General features: G+C 45.1%; 2 protein-coding genes across 8 annotated transcripts; one reads left to right on the top strand and one right to left on the bottom strand.

The window, feature by feature from the left end:
• Position 1: 1 nt before the first annotated feature.
• LOC133499682 (protein C1orf43 homolog) lies at positions 2-2,290 on the bottom strand. Its single transcript, XM_061817953.1, has 7 exons — positions 1,974-2,290; positions 1,788-1,889; positions 1,614-1,722; positions 1,478-1,531; positions 1,243-1,409; positions 1,101-1,159; positions 2-349 (listed from the first exon to the last, which is right to left on the bottom strand). Exons 1-7 carry the CDS (start codon positions 2,034-2,036, stop codon positions 142-144), a joined length of 762 nt encoding a protein of 253 aa, XP_061673937.1. The 5' UTR covers positions 2,037-2,290; the 3' UTR covers positions 2-141.
• A 169-nt stretch (positions 2,291-2,459) lies between these two features.
• ubap2l (ubiquitin associated protein 2-like) lies at positions 2,460-19,462 on the top strand. 7 transcript variants are annotated; one of them, XM_061817188.1, is made up of 29 exons: positions 2,460-2,782; positions 3,950-4,088; positions 4,539-4,616; positions 4,744-4,854; positions 6,468-6,639; positions 6,726-6,827; positions 6,912-6,957; positions 8,450-8,556; positions 8,637-8,696; positions 9,591-9,643; positions 9,756-9,841; positions 10,032-10,212; positions 10,278-10,479; positions 10,716-11,062; positions 11,278-11,450; positions 11,533-11,653; positions 11,808-11,847; positions 12,041-12,242; positions 12,324-12,390; positions 12,529-12,874; positions 13,252-13,340; positions 13,412-13,465; positions 13,550-13,631; positions 13,713-13,933; positions 14,017-14,116; positions 15,732-15,884; positions 17,489-17,556; positions 17,754-17,948; positions 18,108-19,462. In XM_061817188.1, exons 2-29 carry the CDS (start codon positions 3,990-3,992, stop codon positions 18,201-18,203), a joined length of 3,651 nt encoding a protein of 1,216 aa, XP_061673172.1. In that variant the 5' UTR covers positions 2,460-2,782; positions 3,950-3,989; the 3' UTR covers positions 18,204-19,462. The 7 variants fall into 7 exon arrangements, with proteins under 7 accessions (XP_061673172.1, XP_061673143.1, XP_061673186.1 ...); XM_061817159.1 differs by having other exon boundaries at positions 17,751-17,948; positions 18,108-19,460; XM_061817167.1 differs by lacking the exon at positions 2,460-2,782 and adding an exon at positions 2,859-2,968 and having other exon boundaries at positions 17,751-17,948; positions 18,108-19,461.
• Positions 19,463-19,600: the final 138 nt, after the last annotated feature.

The raw sequence follows: 19,600 nt of genomic DNA, 5'->3' as shown, positions 1-19,600 counted from the left end.
AAAAACATCACGGAAACACATTTGTGCACGTCGACACTTTAATCTGAGGTGAGGCAACAATAAATATGGCACTTACAAAAATATCACATCCAAAAAATGTACTCCAACGATAACTGTACACATAATAAAAACACAGCTAGGTCATAACGTGCTCTCCAGTGTGTTGTAGTTGTCTTTGAAACTTTTCAGCTCCAGGAAGTGCTTGGGCCTCTTGCTGCGCGGGCCGGTCGACGGCAGGTAGGTCACCTGGATGGTGGACGGAGCGTTGCGGGCCGGGGAACCCGTCAGGTCCTTGGCGGCCGACTGGTGCTGCAGTTCCACGCTGTTGGCGCTCCAGTATGCCTTCACGCTGAAAACGGTACCAAAAATGGATTAACGGTCTTCTTCTCTTTCTTTCGGCTTGTCCCGCTAGGGGTCGCCGCGGCGTGTCATCTTTTTCCATCTAAAACCCATCTTGTGCATCTTCCTCTCTAACGCGCGCTGTCCTCACGTTTTACTTCGGCTAATCTTCATTCCTCTCCTTTCCCGTGCGTACCTCCCTCTTTTTAATTGCTCGTCCGCCTGCTCCCTTCAGTATCACAATATCATCTGCGAACATTGTAGTCCAAGGGGATTCCGGTCTAACCTCGTCTGTCAGCCTATCCATTACTACCGCAAAGAGGAAGGGGCTCAGCGCGGATCCCTGATGCACACCCACCTCCGCCTTCAATTCTTCTGACACACCAACGGCACACCTCACCGCTGTTTTGCTGCCCTCATTCATCTCCTGTACTATTCCAACATATTTCTCGGCCATACCGGACTTGCCCATGCAGTACCACAGTTCCTCTCTTGGTACTCTGTCGTGTCATCAAAATGGATTAACGTACAAAAAAGTTGGATTCTCACATGAACCCAAATTGTTGGGTCCACTGAATTCCTCCATTATGTGTTGGTGGTGTTTCTAAACAACCGTGGTCTCGAAAAATTGAGGAAAAAGAACTGCGTTTATAAGCAGTGTGAACGTGAAAATATCCCGTAACTATCTTACAAGATGGACGATTGCTGTAGTGACTCTGAAAAGATGCCTTAAAACTATTTTCAGGATGAGTAACACTTACACGTTTGCTAACTGGTTCAGTGCCTCTTGATATTCCAGAAATTCCACTTCCCCAAACACCTGAAAAAGGGAATAAAAGAATGAGTTTGGAGGGGGGTCCGGAAGCGATGCGTCAAACGCTAGGGACCGCCGGGAGTCCGCACCCCGGTGCCGTGGCGGGCGTTGTCGTAGCCCTCCAGCAGCCGGTCGATGAGCGCCCCGTGGCTGCTCTTGATCAGCGCGTGCGAGTCGCGCAGCTCCAGCAGCCAGTTCCGGAAGCTTCGGCCCGTGAAGGCGTTCGGGCAGCTGCACATCTCCTCCAAGGGGATGCCTGAGGATGAAGAAGGGCATGACGGAAGATCCCGAACGGGGAAATCCGAAGCCTTGCGTGCCTCTCACCTGAGTCTCGAATGGCATCCAAAGCTTTCATCCTGTACAGGTAGTTATAGCAACCTGCAAGATAGAAAACAAATACAGTAATTACTAATTATGATTTTTTTTTTTTTAAACGATTCAAGAGGTAGCTGGAACTCACTCAGCTCTGAACCACGCCTGAGCCTGGCATCATCTTTGGGCAGGAGACGGGGTTCGAACCGGATCTCGTGAACTTTAGACAACCGGGATTCGATCTGCTCACGCAGATTCTGTAGACAACGCGTTATGTAAAAACAATTTTAAAAAAATGACTTTTTTTTTTTTTTTTTTTTACCTTTGGGGCATTGTGGCCGATGGGTGCGTGCGGGCCGCGGCGGGATCTCATGGCGAAACGCATAATTTGTCTTTTGACGAATATGAAGAGCAGCACGAACACCTGTCATAACATAAACTAACGTTAGCATAAACACGACCACTACTTTGACTTCAAAAGCGAGCGTAAAGTCTCCATTTAACTCACCAAGCTGCCATACGCCATCACCAGGACCACATTAACCCCCGACAGCGGCGGCGAGTCCGCCATGTTGCCACTAGAATGTTTATATTCCGTTTCACAAGCGAACTACATTAGCTCCCTAGTTAGCATGTTGCTATTTTTTCCGCAGCGAATAGTCTTCAAGCGGAAATTTAAGCTATTTTCTCAATGCACATGCTTTTTAAAGTAATTCTCCGAGATGATAGTCGAACATATAACGCTATGGTGCAATTGTTTTAATCGAGCTGTGCCGCGAACAGTTCTTCGGCTAAGCAAGCAAGACTCGACTGCCTCACAGTTACCGTAATAACTGTGGAAAAGGGGCATTCGGGAACTTAATTTTTACGCATTTAATTCACAATTGTGGTGCATTACGGTTTAAACACATCTACAGTAGTACTGATGTGTGTGTGTTCTATTTATATACAGTACAGTTCTGGACAGTACAATTAACTCCATATCCTTTTTTTAAACTTTTGTAATTTATTATCTGTTTTTTATGCAACGTTTTTGATCTGCCCACGAATGGTCAACTCAATGCAAGGTTTTTGTTATATTTAAAAAATATGTTTTAAATGACAGTCGTACTTGCCTTCGCCGCCAGATTTTATCTTTGATGCGCATCCGTCGCGATGACATGTCACCGGCCGGGACTGAACATAAAAAAAAATCCCCACAAATAAAGCTTTATTAGTTAGTGATCACATGTTTGCTGGTCCAGTTTCCTCCAAGCACTCTGCAGCGGCGGACCACATGACACAGCGCTCCGTGGTGTTAGAGTGGACGAAAATCAGGTAAAAGTGGCTCGTTGTTGTCGCGTGTTATGAGATATTAAACAATGCAACTTTCGTGTGCCGACATTTTCACGAGGGGAGGGGGTGGAGATTGTGGTTATCGTGTCCCAAATATCGTCGGGGAAGGTCGGGGGAAGTAGACTGCTTGTCGGCCGGTGTCTTGTCTAGTCTGGAGCCGGGTTCCTGGTCAGTATCAGTACGGTGGTGTTTATTGTCATTATTTTTTTTTGTGTGTGCTTGGGGGAGAGAGGGGCAAACCGAGGCCCTGACTTGAAACCTCTTTAATGCCGTTTTCATCTTTTCCACATTAAAATTGACTATCAATATTGTGTCGGTGTGGTCATTAATATCGCTGCGAGCTAACCAGTTAGCTTAGCTGCTAGCACCATCCAGTTAGTTTGTTCACCTAGCGTGGCTAAGTCGTTAGCATCCACTACTGGGGAAATTTCGTTTTTTCCTTCTTTTTGTGGCTCGGGTAAGTCAAGCACGACTACTTGGCTGATAGAATTCAGGTACTCCGTTAAGTATCGTTTGAGCTAATCTGACATCTGTGCTGATAATGGAGTTGTTAATGTGTAGTTAATCGACATTTGCGAGCTGGTGTTAGCTCCGTGCTAAAAGTTAGCCGCGTCGCCATGAGGTGTAGCCGCTCGAGGCGGAAGCCCCCCGAGACATAAAACCTCGATGCTTTTCGCACGCTCTTCTCCTTCACTCTTTCCACATTTAAAAAAAAATCTTTTTATTTCCACCATGTCGACCTGCTCGCTATGATGGACGGGCCTCGGCGTCTGGCTTGTTTGCTTGTGTGTCAGTCCAAACCGAGCGTTTTACGTAACGTGTGCGAGATTAAGCAGTCGTTTTCGATAACGAGGTTGGCAGTACAACAAAAACCCACACATGTGCCCCCCCCCCCCCCCCACCTCAAGTGTCCACCCAAAGTGTTCAATAGTTTTGCATTGTGAGATGGGTACTACTTCACAGTCCACCACAGAGGATACTTTCATTATTGGCAGTGATGTTTTGAATTGTAAACAAGTCGTTGCGCACTTACTGCCTTGTATCTTGGAGCCTTATCTCATTTGTCCACACCTCTCTCACTGACTTTTGTGTTGTGTTACTGGAAGTGTGCAGATGAAGTCACTCAGGTCCCTCTCACTTTCTCTACAGGTGTGATTTCTTGTAAATAACTTGTTTGTATATACTGTAAATGATGACGTCCATGGGCGGAAACCGGGCCCGGGGCAATTGGGAACAGACGCAGCAAGGCCAGACGCAGGGTCCGACACAGCACAAGCAAAGGCCTCAGGTATGACCTTGTTCGTGTCCACCTGGCGAAAGTGGAATGTCCCATGCCGCTCAGTGCCTGAAAGTGGGGGGGGGAAATGCTTCCAAAGCAAACATTCCATACTTTCCTTTTGTCACTAAGTGCACTAACTTCACTTTCAAGTAGCCTCCAAACTTCAATTATTCCACCGTTGTTCTTTTTAAATGTCACCAACACGGATTTTTATAAAACTTACTGGCAGATACACACTCAGCTCCTCTTACAGAGTTACATTTTATGTACATGTATTACATCACACACTCACACAATATAATATCAGGTAAAGCCTGCATTTGTTTGCCTTTGCCACTCTTCTGTCTTGGTATTTTTCTACCTTGTGAGGTTATTTTAATGAGAGGAATTTATTTTCTCCCAGATTGTTCTTGTCGTCCGAAGCGCATTGTCATAAATGTACTTGTCCTTTGGCAACAGGCTACCGCGGAGCAGATTCGACTTGCGCAGATGATTTCTGACCACAATGATGCAGACTTTGAGGAGAAGGTCAAACAGGTGAGAAGCATTCTCTTGGGAGCAACTTTTGTCCGTTTTGTAAGTTTGCTTCCTGTATTATGTATTCCTGCATAATGGCCGCTCCTTCATCAAGAGAAAAAAACGAAACTGCGTTTTCCTTTTCCAGCTCATTGACATCACGGGCAAGGACCAGGATGAGTCGATGATCGCGCTGCACGACTGCAACGGGGATGTCAATCGAGCCATCAACGTGCTACTGGAGGGGAGCCCAGACACCGTGAGTCTTGCTGTTTGGTGGGAAAATTCTAAATCGACATTATGTGCATGGTTGTTTACATTTAACATGCATGTGGTGGAGGATGTAATGGAAGGTATGAAGTTGAGCAAGATTTTTTCTTTTTTTTTTTTTTCTACGCGGGTGTCATGTGATAGTGGCGTCAGAAGTTAAATAATCCTTTTTTTTTTCAGCACAGGACAGCAGTCCCCAAACTTTTATGCACCATGCACCTGTTTAACGCTAAAACGTTTTGGTGGACTTGCATAAAAACAAAAAGCACCAGTCATGCCGGAGAAAAAAAAAAATACAACTCAACCATTCAGAATTAGCTTTATCGGCCGAATATGGAAACATCACACACAGAGTTTCTCTGGTAGTTGGCGCCGCCTTAGTACGACATGCATGTCGATTACGAAAAACAAAGTGTCATAATGTTGGTATGAATAAAGTTCTTATAACATACTTTTTATAGCTCTTTGGCAGGGTTTGTAAAAGCCTACAAAGGTTTTGCTCGTTTTCAACGTCATTGTTCTGCACAAACGGGAGAGAAAGAGGGTACTTGTCCCACCGGAAATATTCTGCCTTCTGAGTTAGAATCAGTGTCTGTCTCGGAATGTTTTGCGATGGACCTTTCCAATAGCGATCGTAAGCTCCGCCCCCTTAGCTATGTCCCACAAGCTTCCAAAACGGCGATTGAACAGAACACGTTTATCTACCTTATCGCGTATTCCAGATAATATTGGGTTATGTTTTTTCCCAAATGCGTCAGGCTTGTCCAAGAGAGTTTTACAGAGAGGTCTCAACTATTTCACGCGAGGATATGCACACGGAATTAAGATTTTGGACGGAGCAGGACTCAATGTCACAGTTGAAGCGAAACGTTGGTGATCGACGCAAAAAAAGTTTGGCGCCTCACAAAGTTCATATTGAAATCCAACAGGATAAAATTGTGGAATCGTACCACGCATGTAAAGCAGGGTGAGTACTTTTAACTTGGAAAGATCACGAGTAATATCATTGTAGTCTTTATAAGTGACTGGGTGTATTCATTTGACTTGGCTCGTCATGGAACCAAGTGCTCTGTCTTTAAAGTCTGATGTATACAAATAGGCAAATAGACATTTCTCTTGCATGACACGGCGCATTTACTTAACGCTAACCCGACTCTTCGGCATAAAACATGATACACTTCATTCAGCAGGTCAAGTGAAAAGTTGTTGTCCTGCAATGTATAAAGCACTGATGATAATAATTCAATCAAACTCAGAGAAGATATTTCTCCCTCACTTACCTTCGAATATACAGCCTTGTGTTTGTTGATATTGTCCATATTTAGTTGTACGTGCGCTCTTCCGCTAGCCTTAATCCATCGTAGACACTTCGTGATTGACAGGTCAGAAAGGTCCATTGTCCATCTTGGGATGTAGTACCGGAGGCAACGGGAATTTATACGTCACACCAGACACAAGTTTTCGTGACTCATCTAATTTCTAATCTAATTTTGTGACGCTGTGTGACGATATTAAAGCACACGGTCCCGTTTTAACTAAGTTCTGTTCCTTTTCTTCCAGCGCAGTAATTCTATGGGATGTCTCGGTTTACTTTGATCTCAGGACTCGTGGGAGATGGTGGGGAAGAAAAAAGGCGTTTCAGGCCAGAAGGAGGCCAGCCAGCTGGAGATCGGCGAGGATGGGAAAGAGAACCGGGAGAAAACAGAGAAGGATGTCGTACGTCGGCGAGGGGGAGCTCCTCGCAGGGGGCGTGGGGCAATCAGAGGGCGAGAGTGTAGGGCTTTAAATGTTCTTTTAAAAAAAAAAAAATGTAATTTTTTTTTCCTGAATGTCTGAGTCATCTTCCTTCCTTCCTTCCAGTCCGAGGTCAAGAGAACGGCTTGGACGGAAACAAGATGGCAGTTGTAGGCCGGGGTGCGGAGCGAGGCCGGAGGGGCCGCGGACGAGGAAGAGGGACACTTGGTGAGTTTTTGCCACTTGTTTAGACTTTAATCCCATTTCACGTTAACAATTTCAAATTTTGCCTTCTCTTTCGTCCTCCTCAAGGAGCGACAGGGCGGCGAGGAGGCAGATTCTCAGCGCAAGGCATGGGGTAAGCGGAGAACACCTGCATATCCTCAAAACAGCCAGAGAAAGGGGCCCTTTTGTTCCACGGTTACCTGTTGCCATGGCCACAGGAGAGTATTACCCGGGATCTTTTGTTTTGGTGTTAGGTCACAGCAGAGGTAGACGCGGTGCAGCCAGTGGAACGAAACCGTGTAGGCCCGTGGCTCTTCAGAGTCCAACGGACGCCATTTACTTCAGTTATTCACGAAATACTTCAAAATCCGACAAACTGAAATGAAAAGCTTGTTTTACATGCAATAACACGGAGTGGGGGGGGGGGGGGAATCCATCTCTGCGGTAGTCCTCAAATGCTTCAGGGGAAATAACTCGACATATTATTGTTCAGGATGCACGACTCCTACGAAATTCCTCTGAGATAACGCCACAACTCCCAACCTGATGCCTTATCCTATACTGCAGGTCACAAACTACAAGCTATGGAGCCAAAACCAACCAAAAAGTCTGACAACGTCACATTTCTCACTCAAATGGGTTTGTTCATTTCATTTTGTCTGGGGAAAAAAAGCACTTCTTTCCCCCACTTTTAGCGGATATTCTGACAAGTTTTTCACCAAATACTTTCTCGACATAAATTCAAAAATATTGGTAAAGTGGGTTGTAAACCGTTGAAATGAACGCAAATGCCATTCATCCAGCTCTTTCATAAAAGCGCAACTACTCGAACTGTGCATCATTTCATGCATTTTATTGCGTCGCTTCAGGGTGGGCGCCTTGGCCACGAGGGGACAGTATGACGTGGATGCATAAGTGCGTGTGTATACTCGGGATTAAAAGAATACGCCTGTTATTTTCTGTCTATGCGTTGCTGAACAGTTGGTGTTCGGTTATCCGTTGATTCTTGATTGTCTTTGATTTGTAATTCATATTGTTGTTAAAATGAAAATTGCGGGAGAAATTGTCCACATGATGAAGTGACTCCACATTCGCATGACTTTGTCAAGTTTGTGGGGAAGCATAACTTGTGGTAAAAATGAGTGACATCTCTGTTACTGTCTCCCTTAAATGGACAGACCCTATTTTAGGAGGCTTTATTCAAATTTATTAGGCAGATACTTATTCCTTTATGGCAAAATAGAGTGGAGCTCTTCATGAATATGGATTTCCACTCTTTTTGCCATTCCTGCCTGCTTACTTGCATGCAAGAAAGGAAGCCTCTGCTGGTGTGATTTTTACTTGTGGCTCCTCGGGTTGCTGTAATTTCCTCCTCATTATACTTGCACATTTGTAAGTTGAATAAGAGACAGGAAGTAATACGAAAGTAGACGGTGTACAGGCGCTTGGTTTCATTTCATCTCATATATGCTTTCTGCTGACTTCTACACTCTTCAGTCATGCGTTTTATTGATTAACTTATGTTTAGGTGGGTGGACGATACAAGGATGCAATCAGTGCTATTTCCACCACTGAAAAGGTAAATTATCCGTTTGTTGCCTTTTTTTTTTTTTTTTTGTTCTCAGAACCTTCAATCCTGCTGACTATGCCGAGCCAAGCCAGACGGATGAAAACTACTGTGGAGGCAGCACCTGGAACAACACAGGAGGCGTGGAGGCAGAAGAAGGAGCTTGTGAGTGTATATATAAAAAAAAAAAAAAATACTTTCATATGTTGGACAGTGATCTTAATTGAGGACGATTCTATATCCAGGTTTGGAATACACTCCGGGGGACGCAACCACTTACCCACCTAAGTTTGAGTCTGCACCCGGTAAACTTTTATTGCACATTTCATCACCTTTTGAACACCAATTCCATTTAAAAGCATTTTAAAAATAATTTTTGAAATTCAAAGTGTATGTATCAGTGCAGCGTCGGCCTCACATCTCTGAGGACCCCGGTTCGTTCCCGGCCCCATCTGTGTGGAGTTTGCGTGTTTTCTCCGGGCACTCCGGTTTCCTCCCACAACCTAAAAAAACATGCAACATTAATTGGACACTCTAAATTGCCCCTAGGTGTGATTGTGAGTGCAGCTGTTTGTCTCGATGTTCCCTGTGATTGGCTGGCGACCAGTTCAGGGCGACCCTCGCGAAGATAAGCGGCAAAAGAAAATGAATGGATGTATCAGTGCACAAATTGAACGATGCATGAGTTGTACACATTACTGTGTTCAAAGAACAAAACAACCAAAATCAAGAATTTCAGTTAAAAATTGAATACAAATCTATGTAAATCTTGCTGTTGCCTTACGGACATTGATGAAGAGCATAGAGTGATGCCAAACACAGCCCATATAAAATTTTTTTTTTAATATAGTTTTAACTCTCTCACATACTTTAAAACACTTAAATAGGGCTGAGCGATATCTAGATGTAGCTGATAAAACATGGCATAGGTCACTTTGTTAGTATTATTCAAAAAAAGAAGATATATTGCAAATACACATCACTTTAAACCACAGATTTCTGCAAAACAAAGGATTTTCATGTTTACAAAAAAATAAATAAATAATATATATATATTATATATATATATATATATATATATATATGTATGTATGTAGTGTGTGTGTGTGTGTGTGTGTGTGTGTGTGTGGGAACAGTGCATTAACCCATTTGTGCCTGTCATTGATGCTGAACATATCTACTGTATGCCTAACTCACAGGTGCCTGGAGGACACCCACAGAGGAATGGGGCACCGAGGACTGGAATGAGGATGTGAGTACTTGACACCCCCCCTCCCTCCCCCAGGGAAATTCATGCAGAACTTGATCTATATTTGTTCCAATGTCGCGAAATGAGTTTCACATTTTATTTTCATGCCCCGCAGTTGTCAGAGACCAAGATATTCACAGCTTCCACCGTGGCAACCATTCCACCACCGCAAGAGAATGTCACCATCACCAAAGGACAGAGGTGGGACGAAAGGGTCCTTTTACACGGCCTTTAAAAGCCTACATTTTCCATTGTTTTTCAATGCAGTCGTTTTGTGTAAATGATACCATTTTGATGTGAAAGGCTCTAATAGGTTTCTGTTTCAATTTACATGAAGAAAATGGGATACACTGGTTGCGTTCCAATGTTCTAATCCCCCCCACCTCCCCAGGATTGACCTCGCGGTGCTCTTGGGGAAGACTCCCCCGTCGTCCTCATCTGAAACGGAAACCCAACCCATGGAGTCCCCCCAGCCCTCAACCTTGCCCCAGTCACTGGTTTTCAGCAACTCTAAGCAAGGACCCCCTATCTCCCAAACCACCTCCGGCGCACCTTACACCCAGCACGGCATGGTGAGTAGCAGTGAGGACTTGTACTCTGCCTGTGTGTCACAACTGATATATTGTCATGATTGCAGGCCAGCATGCTGAACAAGAGTTTTGGGGAGGGAGCTGACCAGAAACCCAGTACAACCAGCGGTACCACGGGCTCCCAGTTCCTGGAGCAGTATAAAACAGCCCAGGCGCTGGCTCAGTTGGCCGCCCAGCATTCCCAAACTGCGCCCCCTAACGCCAACCCCCCGTCCTGGGACAATGGTGCCAACTCGCGGGCACAATATGGTGAGATGGTATAAGAGCAACCCCCAGACTGGAATCTTGCCAGCCATGGGGGCCGTGGAGTACAGTATTAATACATAATTGTTCAGATTCACAACTATGGAGAGTTTGACTGCACCCCGCCCCTTTCCCAAAGTCAGTTGGGATAGGCTCCAGCTCACCCGTCAGACCGTGATCCTAATGAGGATAAGCCCGATGGAAAATGGAAGAAGAGTATGTGATCATGTTGTCCCGTGCAGATATGAAGACTCAACCGGAGTCGGCCATCCACACGCCTTTCACGAAGCGCCCACCATTCCAGGCCGCCGCCGCCGCCACCGCCACCGCCACCACCACCACCACGTCGTCAATGTTGGAAGTTTTCCTGCCAGCTGCCGCCTCCTCCGCTTCCTCCTTGCCGCCGCAGACGACGTCCTCGTCACATGCCGCGCTGCCGCCCGCCTCCCCGCATCCGAAAATGGCACCGGTCACGTCGCTGGCTCAGCAGGTTTCTCCGACTTCCTCGGGCGCGCAGGCCTCCAGTCCGCTGCCTCTACAGCAACACAAACTCAGACCGCAGAAGAAGAGGACCTCCATTGCAACAAAGGTTATTGGATACATTTTGTATAATTTCAAAATGTACATTTTCTCTTCCGCGATATAGTTGTCCTCCATCTATGAATTTTCTTCCTATAGCACAATTACAATTTTAAGACCATATTGTCCGGCTCCACACCCCACATCTATAAATTAATTGAACATCCATACTCATATGGTTATAGTTTGGAAGCATTTATACCCAAACTGCGAATCTTTCATCAGATTCCGGCGATGGCGGTGGAAATGCCGGGCTCGACGGACATCTCCGGACTCAACCTCCAGTTTGGAGCGCTGCAGTTCGGCTCGGAGCACGGGCTGCCAGAGTACGAGTCGGTATCCTCCAACGCGGCGCCCGTCAACCCGATGCAGAATAGCATCTACGCCGCCCCCAACAGGTTGGTACTCGAGGAATGCAAGGTAGTTGGAATGTTAGCGTTTGTGTTGTAAAATCAGTAAACATGACGTGTCACTCTACAGCGAGTCAACTCCAGCTCTTTCCAACTCCAGTCAGATGGACATGTATGAGCAGCGGGGGCCTCAAACGCGACGTTACCCTCCCTCCGTTTCCTCCTCCCCGCAGAAGGACATGCAGCCCAAGGTAGGCCTCATAACATCCAGCCGTTCTCATGCGTTCAGTTCTAAAACTTTTTACTTTTTCCCGGTGAGTATTTCCAAGAGTTGCTCCTGTTTGACTTATCAAAAGGTTGTTTCCATAGAAACCAGTGAGCTCACCTTCATTATTGCTTTTTCAGAACGGCTTCAATTCACTACAAGCAGTGCAGTCTGTGGAAGGCAAGTTTCTTTGTCCACAATGCTAATCGATAATAGGGAAATGTCACTTTTTCGGCTACAATCAAATTCTGTATGTTTTTTTTTTTTTTTTCATTTGTTCTTTTCTTGGCGTATATCGTTTTTCTCACAATTTTTTGTCATTTTCTTTTTTACACTTTGATTTTCTACTTTTCTAATTCCATTCATTCTCTAGCTGCAGCAGGTTCTGCAGTCGCCATTAAGCCCACGCCGGACTCTGTGACAGCACCTACCCCGGTAGCCGGCATGGGCGCTTTGTCGGACGGCGGCTCCGGTCCGGGCTCCCTGCTGACGACGTCCAACCAGGCGTCGCTCGCGGCCCTCGGGCAGGGCGAAGAGCTGCCACCGAGCACTGTCCCACCTCCTCAGCACAACAGGTGAGACCACGAGCGGACTCCCATCGCACGCTGAGCGTGACTGTCGATAAGAGAATTGATTGAACTGATGTGTTGTTACAGTGCGCTCTCGTCGCAGCAGAACAATCTTGCTCCATCGTCGGGTCGAATATCCAACTCAAATTTACTGGTAAGATCCCTGGACCGCACAAAGCCATTTTTGAGTGATATTGGCATCATGCTGATTTTTGTACAGCAGGTTGAATACACACACACACGTATATTGGATCAGTTCCTAAGGTCACCTGTCCACCTCCTCCCTCCACAGCACTCAAACGCAGATGGCGACTCCAGCCTCCATTCCTCCTCATTCCCCTCCGTCTCAGCGGTGTCCTCGTCCTCGGTCCCTTCGGCTTCTTCAGCTGCCGCCGCCGCGCAGGTGTCGCTGGGGGCCCCGGTCTCCGCGCCATCTGGTCTTGGCCCAGTAAGCAACATGTCCATGGGGCTCAACACGGTGTCCATGGGCGCGCAGGGTGTGGCCTTGCCCCCCGCCGCCGTCTCGAATTCTGCGGCGGCGGCGGCAGCAGCGGCGGCGGCAGCAGCAGCAGCAGCAGCCGCCTCTGCCGCTCCCTCAGCGAATTCCTTGTCGTCGCGCAACTCTGCAGTACCCTCAGGTTAGGCTTAAACCAAAATAATATTCACTAACATTAATTAATTAGTTTATCCACGGGGATGCTCTCCACCCACCCGCAGTACATGAAAATCCGTGATAAAGAGACACCATGAAAACATTTAACACACTTAAATTTGCTTTAAAATGTTTTTCAATATTCCAGAGCACCTCTTCTCACTCTAGCTTTCCTTAACCCTATCTGACACACAAAGAAAAAGAGAATAAACTATTTTTTTCCCCCCCCCACATTTACTGTGGTTATGTCTTTACTACAGCTTTATTGGTTCATTATTGGTAGACAACTGAGGATTCTGAGATAAGGTCCAGCCGTAGTAGTGTTTGAGCTCAAATATTGTTGTTTTTTCTTGCTAAATGTAGGAAAAGCACCTCCAAATTTGCCCCCTGGAGTGTCGCCTCTGCTTCCCAATCCCTACATCATGACCCCGGGACTACTGCATCCCTACCCAGTGAGTGCTATATAAAAAGTGTGCGTAATCATGACTGCGTGTTGTCTAATAACAAAAATATAATTTGTCAGACTCAGGTGTACGGCTACGACGACCTGCAGATGCTGCAGACAAGAATACCGTTGGTAAGTTGTCATTACCGCGTGAGTCGCCGTTTCCTTTGTGCACATAATAAATCATAATCTGTTCCCCTGCGCGTGCATTTCCAGGATTATTACAGCATTCCGTTTGCAACCCCGACAACGGCATTAACTGGCAGAGAGGCCAGCTTGACCAACAACCCGTACTCCGGTGAGTCTTCCGCATCGGCCCGTTTAATAAGCATGTTTGTATTTGATCCGAAAGGTTTTTCTGCGATCATCCTCACCCCAGGCGACTTATCCAAGTTCGGTCGAGGCGACGCATCCTCGCCGGCCCCTGCCACCACTTTGGCGCAGAATCAGCAGCAGAATCAGGCGCAGGCGCACCACTCGACCCAGCAGCCTTTCCTCAACCCGGCGCTGCCACCTGGCTACAGCTACACGAGCCTGCCCTACTACACTGGCATGCCGGGCCTGCCAAACACCTTCCAATACGGCCCTGCTGTGTTCCCGGTGAGGCTTGGACACGCAATCAACGCAAACCTCCACTTTTTTCTTTCTTGATTTAAAGCGGGGGATATTTCTTTTTCTTCCAGGTGGCTCCTACCTCGTCAAAGCAACACGGAATGAATGTCGGCGCGTCAGCCACACCCTTCCAACAAGCTAGCGGCTATGGTTCCCATGGATACAGCACTGGTGAGCTACTATGAATAGCGAATGCAGGTCTTGCGCTGTATATGACGTGTTAACACTACCACTGTAGTAGACTCACCTATAACAATATCTATAGATATGCATTTGCATCTGCTCATGCAGTGGGGCAGAATGATGGACTGCCCCTAACATGCTAAAAGCAGTTGTGGCCTTGACTTCGGATGTGAAGCAGACATTTTACAAAGTGAAAGTTTGGTTAAGATGTCCCGTCTTCCTATGCATGTTTACACGGAGCGATGAAACGTGATCGTGTGTGTGTCAGTGCAGTGTACCTCCTCCACGTGTTCACGGTTCGGAATTTGAAAATTCACAGATTTGTTTTTTACAAACGTGTCCTCCCGTTATTCACAAAAAAATCTAATCTTTATGTGGTCAGGCTGAAGCAATACAGTTATTACTTTGGCACCATCTGGTAAATTCTTCGTGTACGGTTTAATTCACTGATGGTGTTTGTGTTTTGTTTGCTTTTGAGATGTCCTGTTTTTATTGCTTGTCCTTGAATGCACCTTGTGGTGAGGGTATGGCCCTCCTTCTCTCACAGTGTAGCTTCTAAAAGTTGTAATCTCCTTTGCGGTTGCAATTTTGCTTGTATTTCCTAACATTTATAATTGGGTTTAAATGCTGGAAGGTGATTTTTATTTTTATTATTTTTTAAATGCTGTGCTACCATTTCTGTAAAGAGTTAGTGTGCATATTTGTTAGCCCATGTGTGATGTTGGGTCACTTTGTACAAGTGTGTAATTTAGGCTTGTATGTTATAAAATACTGTTCATGCTCCTCATGTGAAAGTGGTTCTGTTTGGTTGAATAATTACATAATATGATCATTTATGTAACATGTGGATGCTTTATGGTAGTCTCAATTTGAACCCCTTTGCCACGATCTTCAGGCTACGTGTCAATTTAATTTTTTTACAGTTTTTACCATAACCTTTTCACCCAGGACTTCAGAACCATTTTGTGTTCCTAACATGGTGACGACATTGCTCAATTTGATCATGTTTGCCATTTTAATGCAGAAACATAGCAAAGTTATTGTGCACAACTGCTTTCAGCTACAGCCGTGTATGAGAAGTGACATGACACTGTTCTTCTAAGATCAAGAAAATGTGCCAGTTTACAATTCTGATACCTCCTGAAGTATCGCTGGAATAGCTGATTAACAAAGATGTATATATATATACATATATATATATATATAATTTATAATTTTTTTTTTTTGTGGTTTCACACCAGTTAGACTTATTTGGATCTTTTATTTGGTTAGGAATCACTGCTGTACATAATTTTTTTTTTTTTTTTTTTTTTTTGTCCCCTACCCAAACCAGCACTTTCTTGAATAACGCCAGTATGACACTACGCGTCAAACATTTGTGTTGCTGCTTCCGCTGCTTCATGCTGTCACTCAAGCTCACTTTCCACCTTCCCACACACAACCTGCCTGCTTCCTCCTCCCTCTCCTCTCCTCCCCTCACATAGCACTTGCAAACTACAGTTGGCTTATCTGTAGTTTGCAAGTGCAATCTGAGGCAGGTCTGCCTCCCGCCTGGTGTGTCTAACGCTGTGGGCTGTGGCTGTGTGTGTGTCGACTGTTGCAGGCTATGAGGATGTAGGCCAGGCTTCAGGGAGTGGGGATTTCTGTAAGGGCGGATACGGCAATGCCGTGGCCGCCGCCGCCGTTGCTGCTGCTGCCGCCGCCGCCGCCGCCGCTCAAAACAAGCCGGCCAACTCCGTCAGTGGGCCCGCAGTCGGTGAGTGTCACCCCGTGCCGGATAGTAAAGGCCGACGTCACCGTGACTTCATCCATCCATCCACTGGCCCCTTTTTTTGCTCCTATTCTTTTGCCTCATCACTGTTTTTAGATGTGTAGGACTTGGACTTCTTCAGAGAAGATTATAATTTTGTGATCACACTCCTAACTCATAACATAACACTCGTATCCCAAATGATCTTTCCTCTTTCATATTATTAAATGGAAAGTAACGAATAAAAGTGTGCACGGTGATTAATTCATTGCCGCTCCTTCTGGCGTGTCCAGTTTTGCCTCAGGGTGGAAGTATACTCAAACGAAGTTTTGCAACTTCTATGAACTACAGTAATAGATTTTTTTTCAACTTGGGATTACTCTGATTCATAAAAGTCATCTCATCCTCAGGATATTGTCTTAGAAGACGTTTGGCTCGTGCGTCCTAACTAAGGCTTGTTGCATGAAATCATGCCTGCTCTGATTAGAGGCAAAATGTGTTCTAAGAGAGTGAATTTCCAATTGATTCAACGCCCCGCCCTGAGAACTGTGAGGTTTGGGTGTGTGTTGCTGCACCATTTGTGTTCAAATATCGATAACTTCTTCCATGATGGATATGCATGTTTCTGTTTGCTTTACATTGTTAGCTTTAGGATAATTGCACTTAAGCTGTTTGAAATACAGTGTGTAATCATTTTTTTTTTTTTTTTTTTTAATGTTTTGTTTGCCAATAAACCTGAACTCGTAGAGGCAATAAACTGCTTGAGACGACGGTTAGGACTTTTTCAATTAATACTTTTGATGCTCGGTTAGAAGTTAGTTGCGTTCATAATAATGGTGATATGTTTAAAAAGGTGACTAAACTGCAAAATTCCTCAAATTGTAATTAATAAACACAAATGCAAAATTGAAAAAGTCATCAAAGTTGGTCTTTGTTGTTTAAAAAAAAACAAAAAAAAAAAAAACAGCCACGGCAACTACACGGTACTAGCACAGCACTAACAGGGCTGGTTTAAAAAAAAAAAAAAAACACCTAAATCACTGAAATGCAACACACGCTCGCGCGGTGCTAACGGGGCCGGTTTAAAAAAAATAATAATTATTTATATATATATAAATAATATACCGGTAAAAATCACTGAGACACGGCATTAACACAGCAGCAACATGCTAGCACAGTGCTAATGCTACCGCAGAGCTAAGAGGGAAAAAATGCACACATTTCCTGCATTACCGCGTAACCCGTAGGGTTGAAAGCATGTGAAAAAAGTCACGGTTGATAGGCCGTAAATTACGACATTTATTTTTTACACATATTTTGGGGTTGAATTGCAAAGTGTCCGTTTTTGTGTGCCGCACACCAGTTGACCCTGTTCTGCGTCTGCGTGGCGATACAGGGGGTCAGCGTGTGCCACATCGAATTCCGAACACGGCAGCGAATGCCACACAGCAGTCAAACTTGAAAAGACGTAGTTGGCTGTGAGTGGTGCGCTGACACAAATTTGTCCAACTGTCAGTTTGGGAATAATGTTTTTTTTTTCTTTTTTTTTAAATAAGGAGCCATTTTATTTTGGTTCATCCTTCATTAAAGGTGTTTTGTTTCTTTCCTAGGCGTGTCCGTGACGTCGAGCAACACCGGGGTACCTGATATTTCAGGTTCTGTTTACACAAAGACACAGGCAAGTACCGTACTCTATAGGGCTAATCAAACTTTTGGGTCCAGGGCGATTTAGGGAAAAAAAAAAAAAAAAAATCTACCCAGAAATTGCCCCCTGAAACAACAACTTGTGGAGCCCTTTTTGAGAATCAATATTTTATTAGCCTCCTTGTAGTGCAAGTTAAACATGGGCTGCCTTCCTTCCTTCCTCTCCAGCAGTCATTTGAGAAGCAGGGTTTCCACACCGGCACGCCCACGCCGTCCTTCAGCCTCCCGTCGGCCCTGGGCAGCGGCGGCCCCATCAACGCCCAGGCCGCCGCGGGCTACGCCCCGGCCCCCTTCATGCACATCCTGGCGCCGCACCAACAGCCCCACTCCCAGATCCTACACCACCACCTGCAACAGGATGCACAGGTGACATGCCACGCACGAGCAAATTTCTCGTCTTCGTGTCATCTTTCTTCTCCGTTCTATCCCTTCTTTCTTGTCTCAACTTTCTCTTTCGCTCTCCCCTTTTCTCCTCCTGGTTTCATTTTACTCAGCTCTCTAATATTTCTTTGTGTGTGCACGCAGAGCGGCAGTGGACAGCGCAATCAGACCGCGTCCCTCCAGCAGAAGTCTCAGATCAACAAATCTGCGTACAATAGCTACAGCTGGGGGGGGAACTAGCATCCAGCGCCGGAGCCCCCTGGACCCCCCCCCCTCCCCCAACGTCCGCTCGCTCACAAGCAGAAGCTGTGATTGAGCGGTCAGGCCTCATCTTCTGAAAACCAACTCCTTGTAGGTTTCTTCCTGCTGAGTTCCCCTCCGCCTGTTTTCCCCCCATCTACTCATCCCCTTTGTGAGGATGTGCCGGAATGAATTCAGGAAGGGGTAAAAATGGTTAGCAAAACATGTTAAGTGTTTGGGGAATTTGTATTCTTTTCAATCCTGAACCAGCCCTTTGAATTAAGCTGTAACAAAATCATTTCCTAAAGAGAACACGGTTTTCCATATGGTTCTTTGTTATTATGCTCTCGATCAGCTAGCCCCCACCCCGTCTTTTTTTTTTTTTTTTTTTTTTAACCCCATACTAATTGGGAGGGATGAAGTCATGTGGGACGGTGGCCATGGAGGGTTCGGTGCTGCTTTTTCTCCCCCCCCCACACCTCCCCTCTGCACAATCTATTCATTTCCTTGATTGTTTGGTTTCTCCCCCTCCTGCACCCCATGTTTTATGTCATTTTTAAGTTGGAAGAAAAATTCTCTAAATTTGGAAGACTTGTGAAGTTTATTTTTTACTAAATATATATATATATATATATATATATATAAATATATAAGAGCTGGCTTGGAGTGAGGATGTTTGTCATGTGATCGCGTGCATGTTTGTACACATAAAAGGAGTAAGGAGGGGTAGGTTGTTTGGATATATTCCCCCCCCCCCCCCAGCACAGACTTTTCAAAGTGTATAAATTATGTACATTAACTGTTACCATAAGAATATGTTGTCACAGAAGTTACTCAATGGCCCCTCCTGAGACCAATCTGCAGCCCGACCTGCCTTCCAATGATTTATTAAGTAATTTCTTTAACGTTTGGGAGACCTCCATGCGCCACCATCCCTTCCTGCACATTTTCAAGGAAACCTTGCAGCATCCAATACTGATGTACAAAATTGTACTTTTTTTTTTTGTCAGTGATTTTTTTTTTTTTTTTTGTACTGTGCATTTTAAAAAAAAATGTAAATGGAAAAACTTGTCTTGTACATATAAACAAAGTACTGTAGTGCCTGTTTGTTTGCTTTACTCAGATTCATTGCAGATCTTATTAGACCTTTTGTTCCTTTTTTTATTTTGTAAAAATATATAAATAATAAAGAAGGTCAAAGACATTTTCATCATTTTGAGGGATGTTGATGTCTTAACAATCCGTATTTTTGTTTTCTGTGGCTTACAAATGTAATTTTGACCAGTGAGAGCTGGTCCAATCATTTATTCGTATTTTTTTATAACCAATTTAAAGCAAATTCTCACTCTTAGGATTTAAATTGGCTAATAAAGGAAAAGTGAAGAGTTTCATATCGT

Source organism: Syngnathoides biaculeatus, chromosome 1 (assembly GCF_019802595.1).
Source record: "Syngnathoides biaculeatus isolate LvHL_M chromosome 1, ASM1980259v1, whole genome shotgun sequence".
Classification (NCBI taxonomy): domain Eukaryota; kingdom Metazoa; phylum Chordata; class Actinopteri; order Syngnathiformes; family Syngnathidae; genus Syngnathoides; species Syngnathoides biaculeatus.
This window is presented reverse-complemented; position numbering and strand designations above follow the sequence as displayed.

Bases quoted from the DNA above. Each gene is read 5' to 3' on its own strand.
- LOC133499682 (XM_061817953.1), bottom strand. From the start codon at position 2,036: ATGGCGGACTCGCCGCCGCTGTCGGGGGTTAATGTGGTCCTGGTGATG. The intron at 1,890-1,973 runs GTGAGTTAAATG...ATGTTATGACAG, and splicing joins TGATGGCGTATGGCAGCTTG to GTGTTCGTGCTGCTCTTCAT. The intron at 350-1,100 runs GTAAGTGTTACT...TACCGTTTTCAG, and splicing joins CTGAACCAGTTAGCAAACGT to CGTGAAGGCATACTGGAGCG.
- ubap2l (XM_061817167.1), top strand. From the start codon at position 3,990: ATGATGACGTCCATGGGCGGAAACCGGGCCCGGGGCAATTGGGAACAG. The intron at 4,617-4,743 runs GTGAGAAGCATT...TTCCTTTTCCAG, and splicing joins TTGAGGAGAAGGTCAAACAG to CTCATTGACATCACGGGCAA. The intron at 10,480-10,715 runs GTGAGATGGTAT...TGTCCCGTGCAG, and splicing joins CAACTCGCGGGCACAATATG to ATATGAAGACTCAACCGGAG.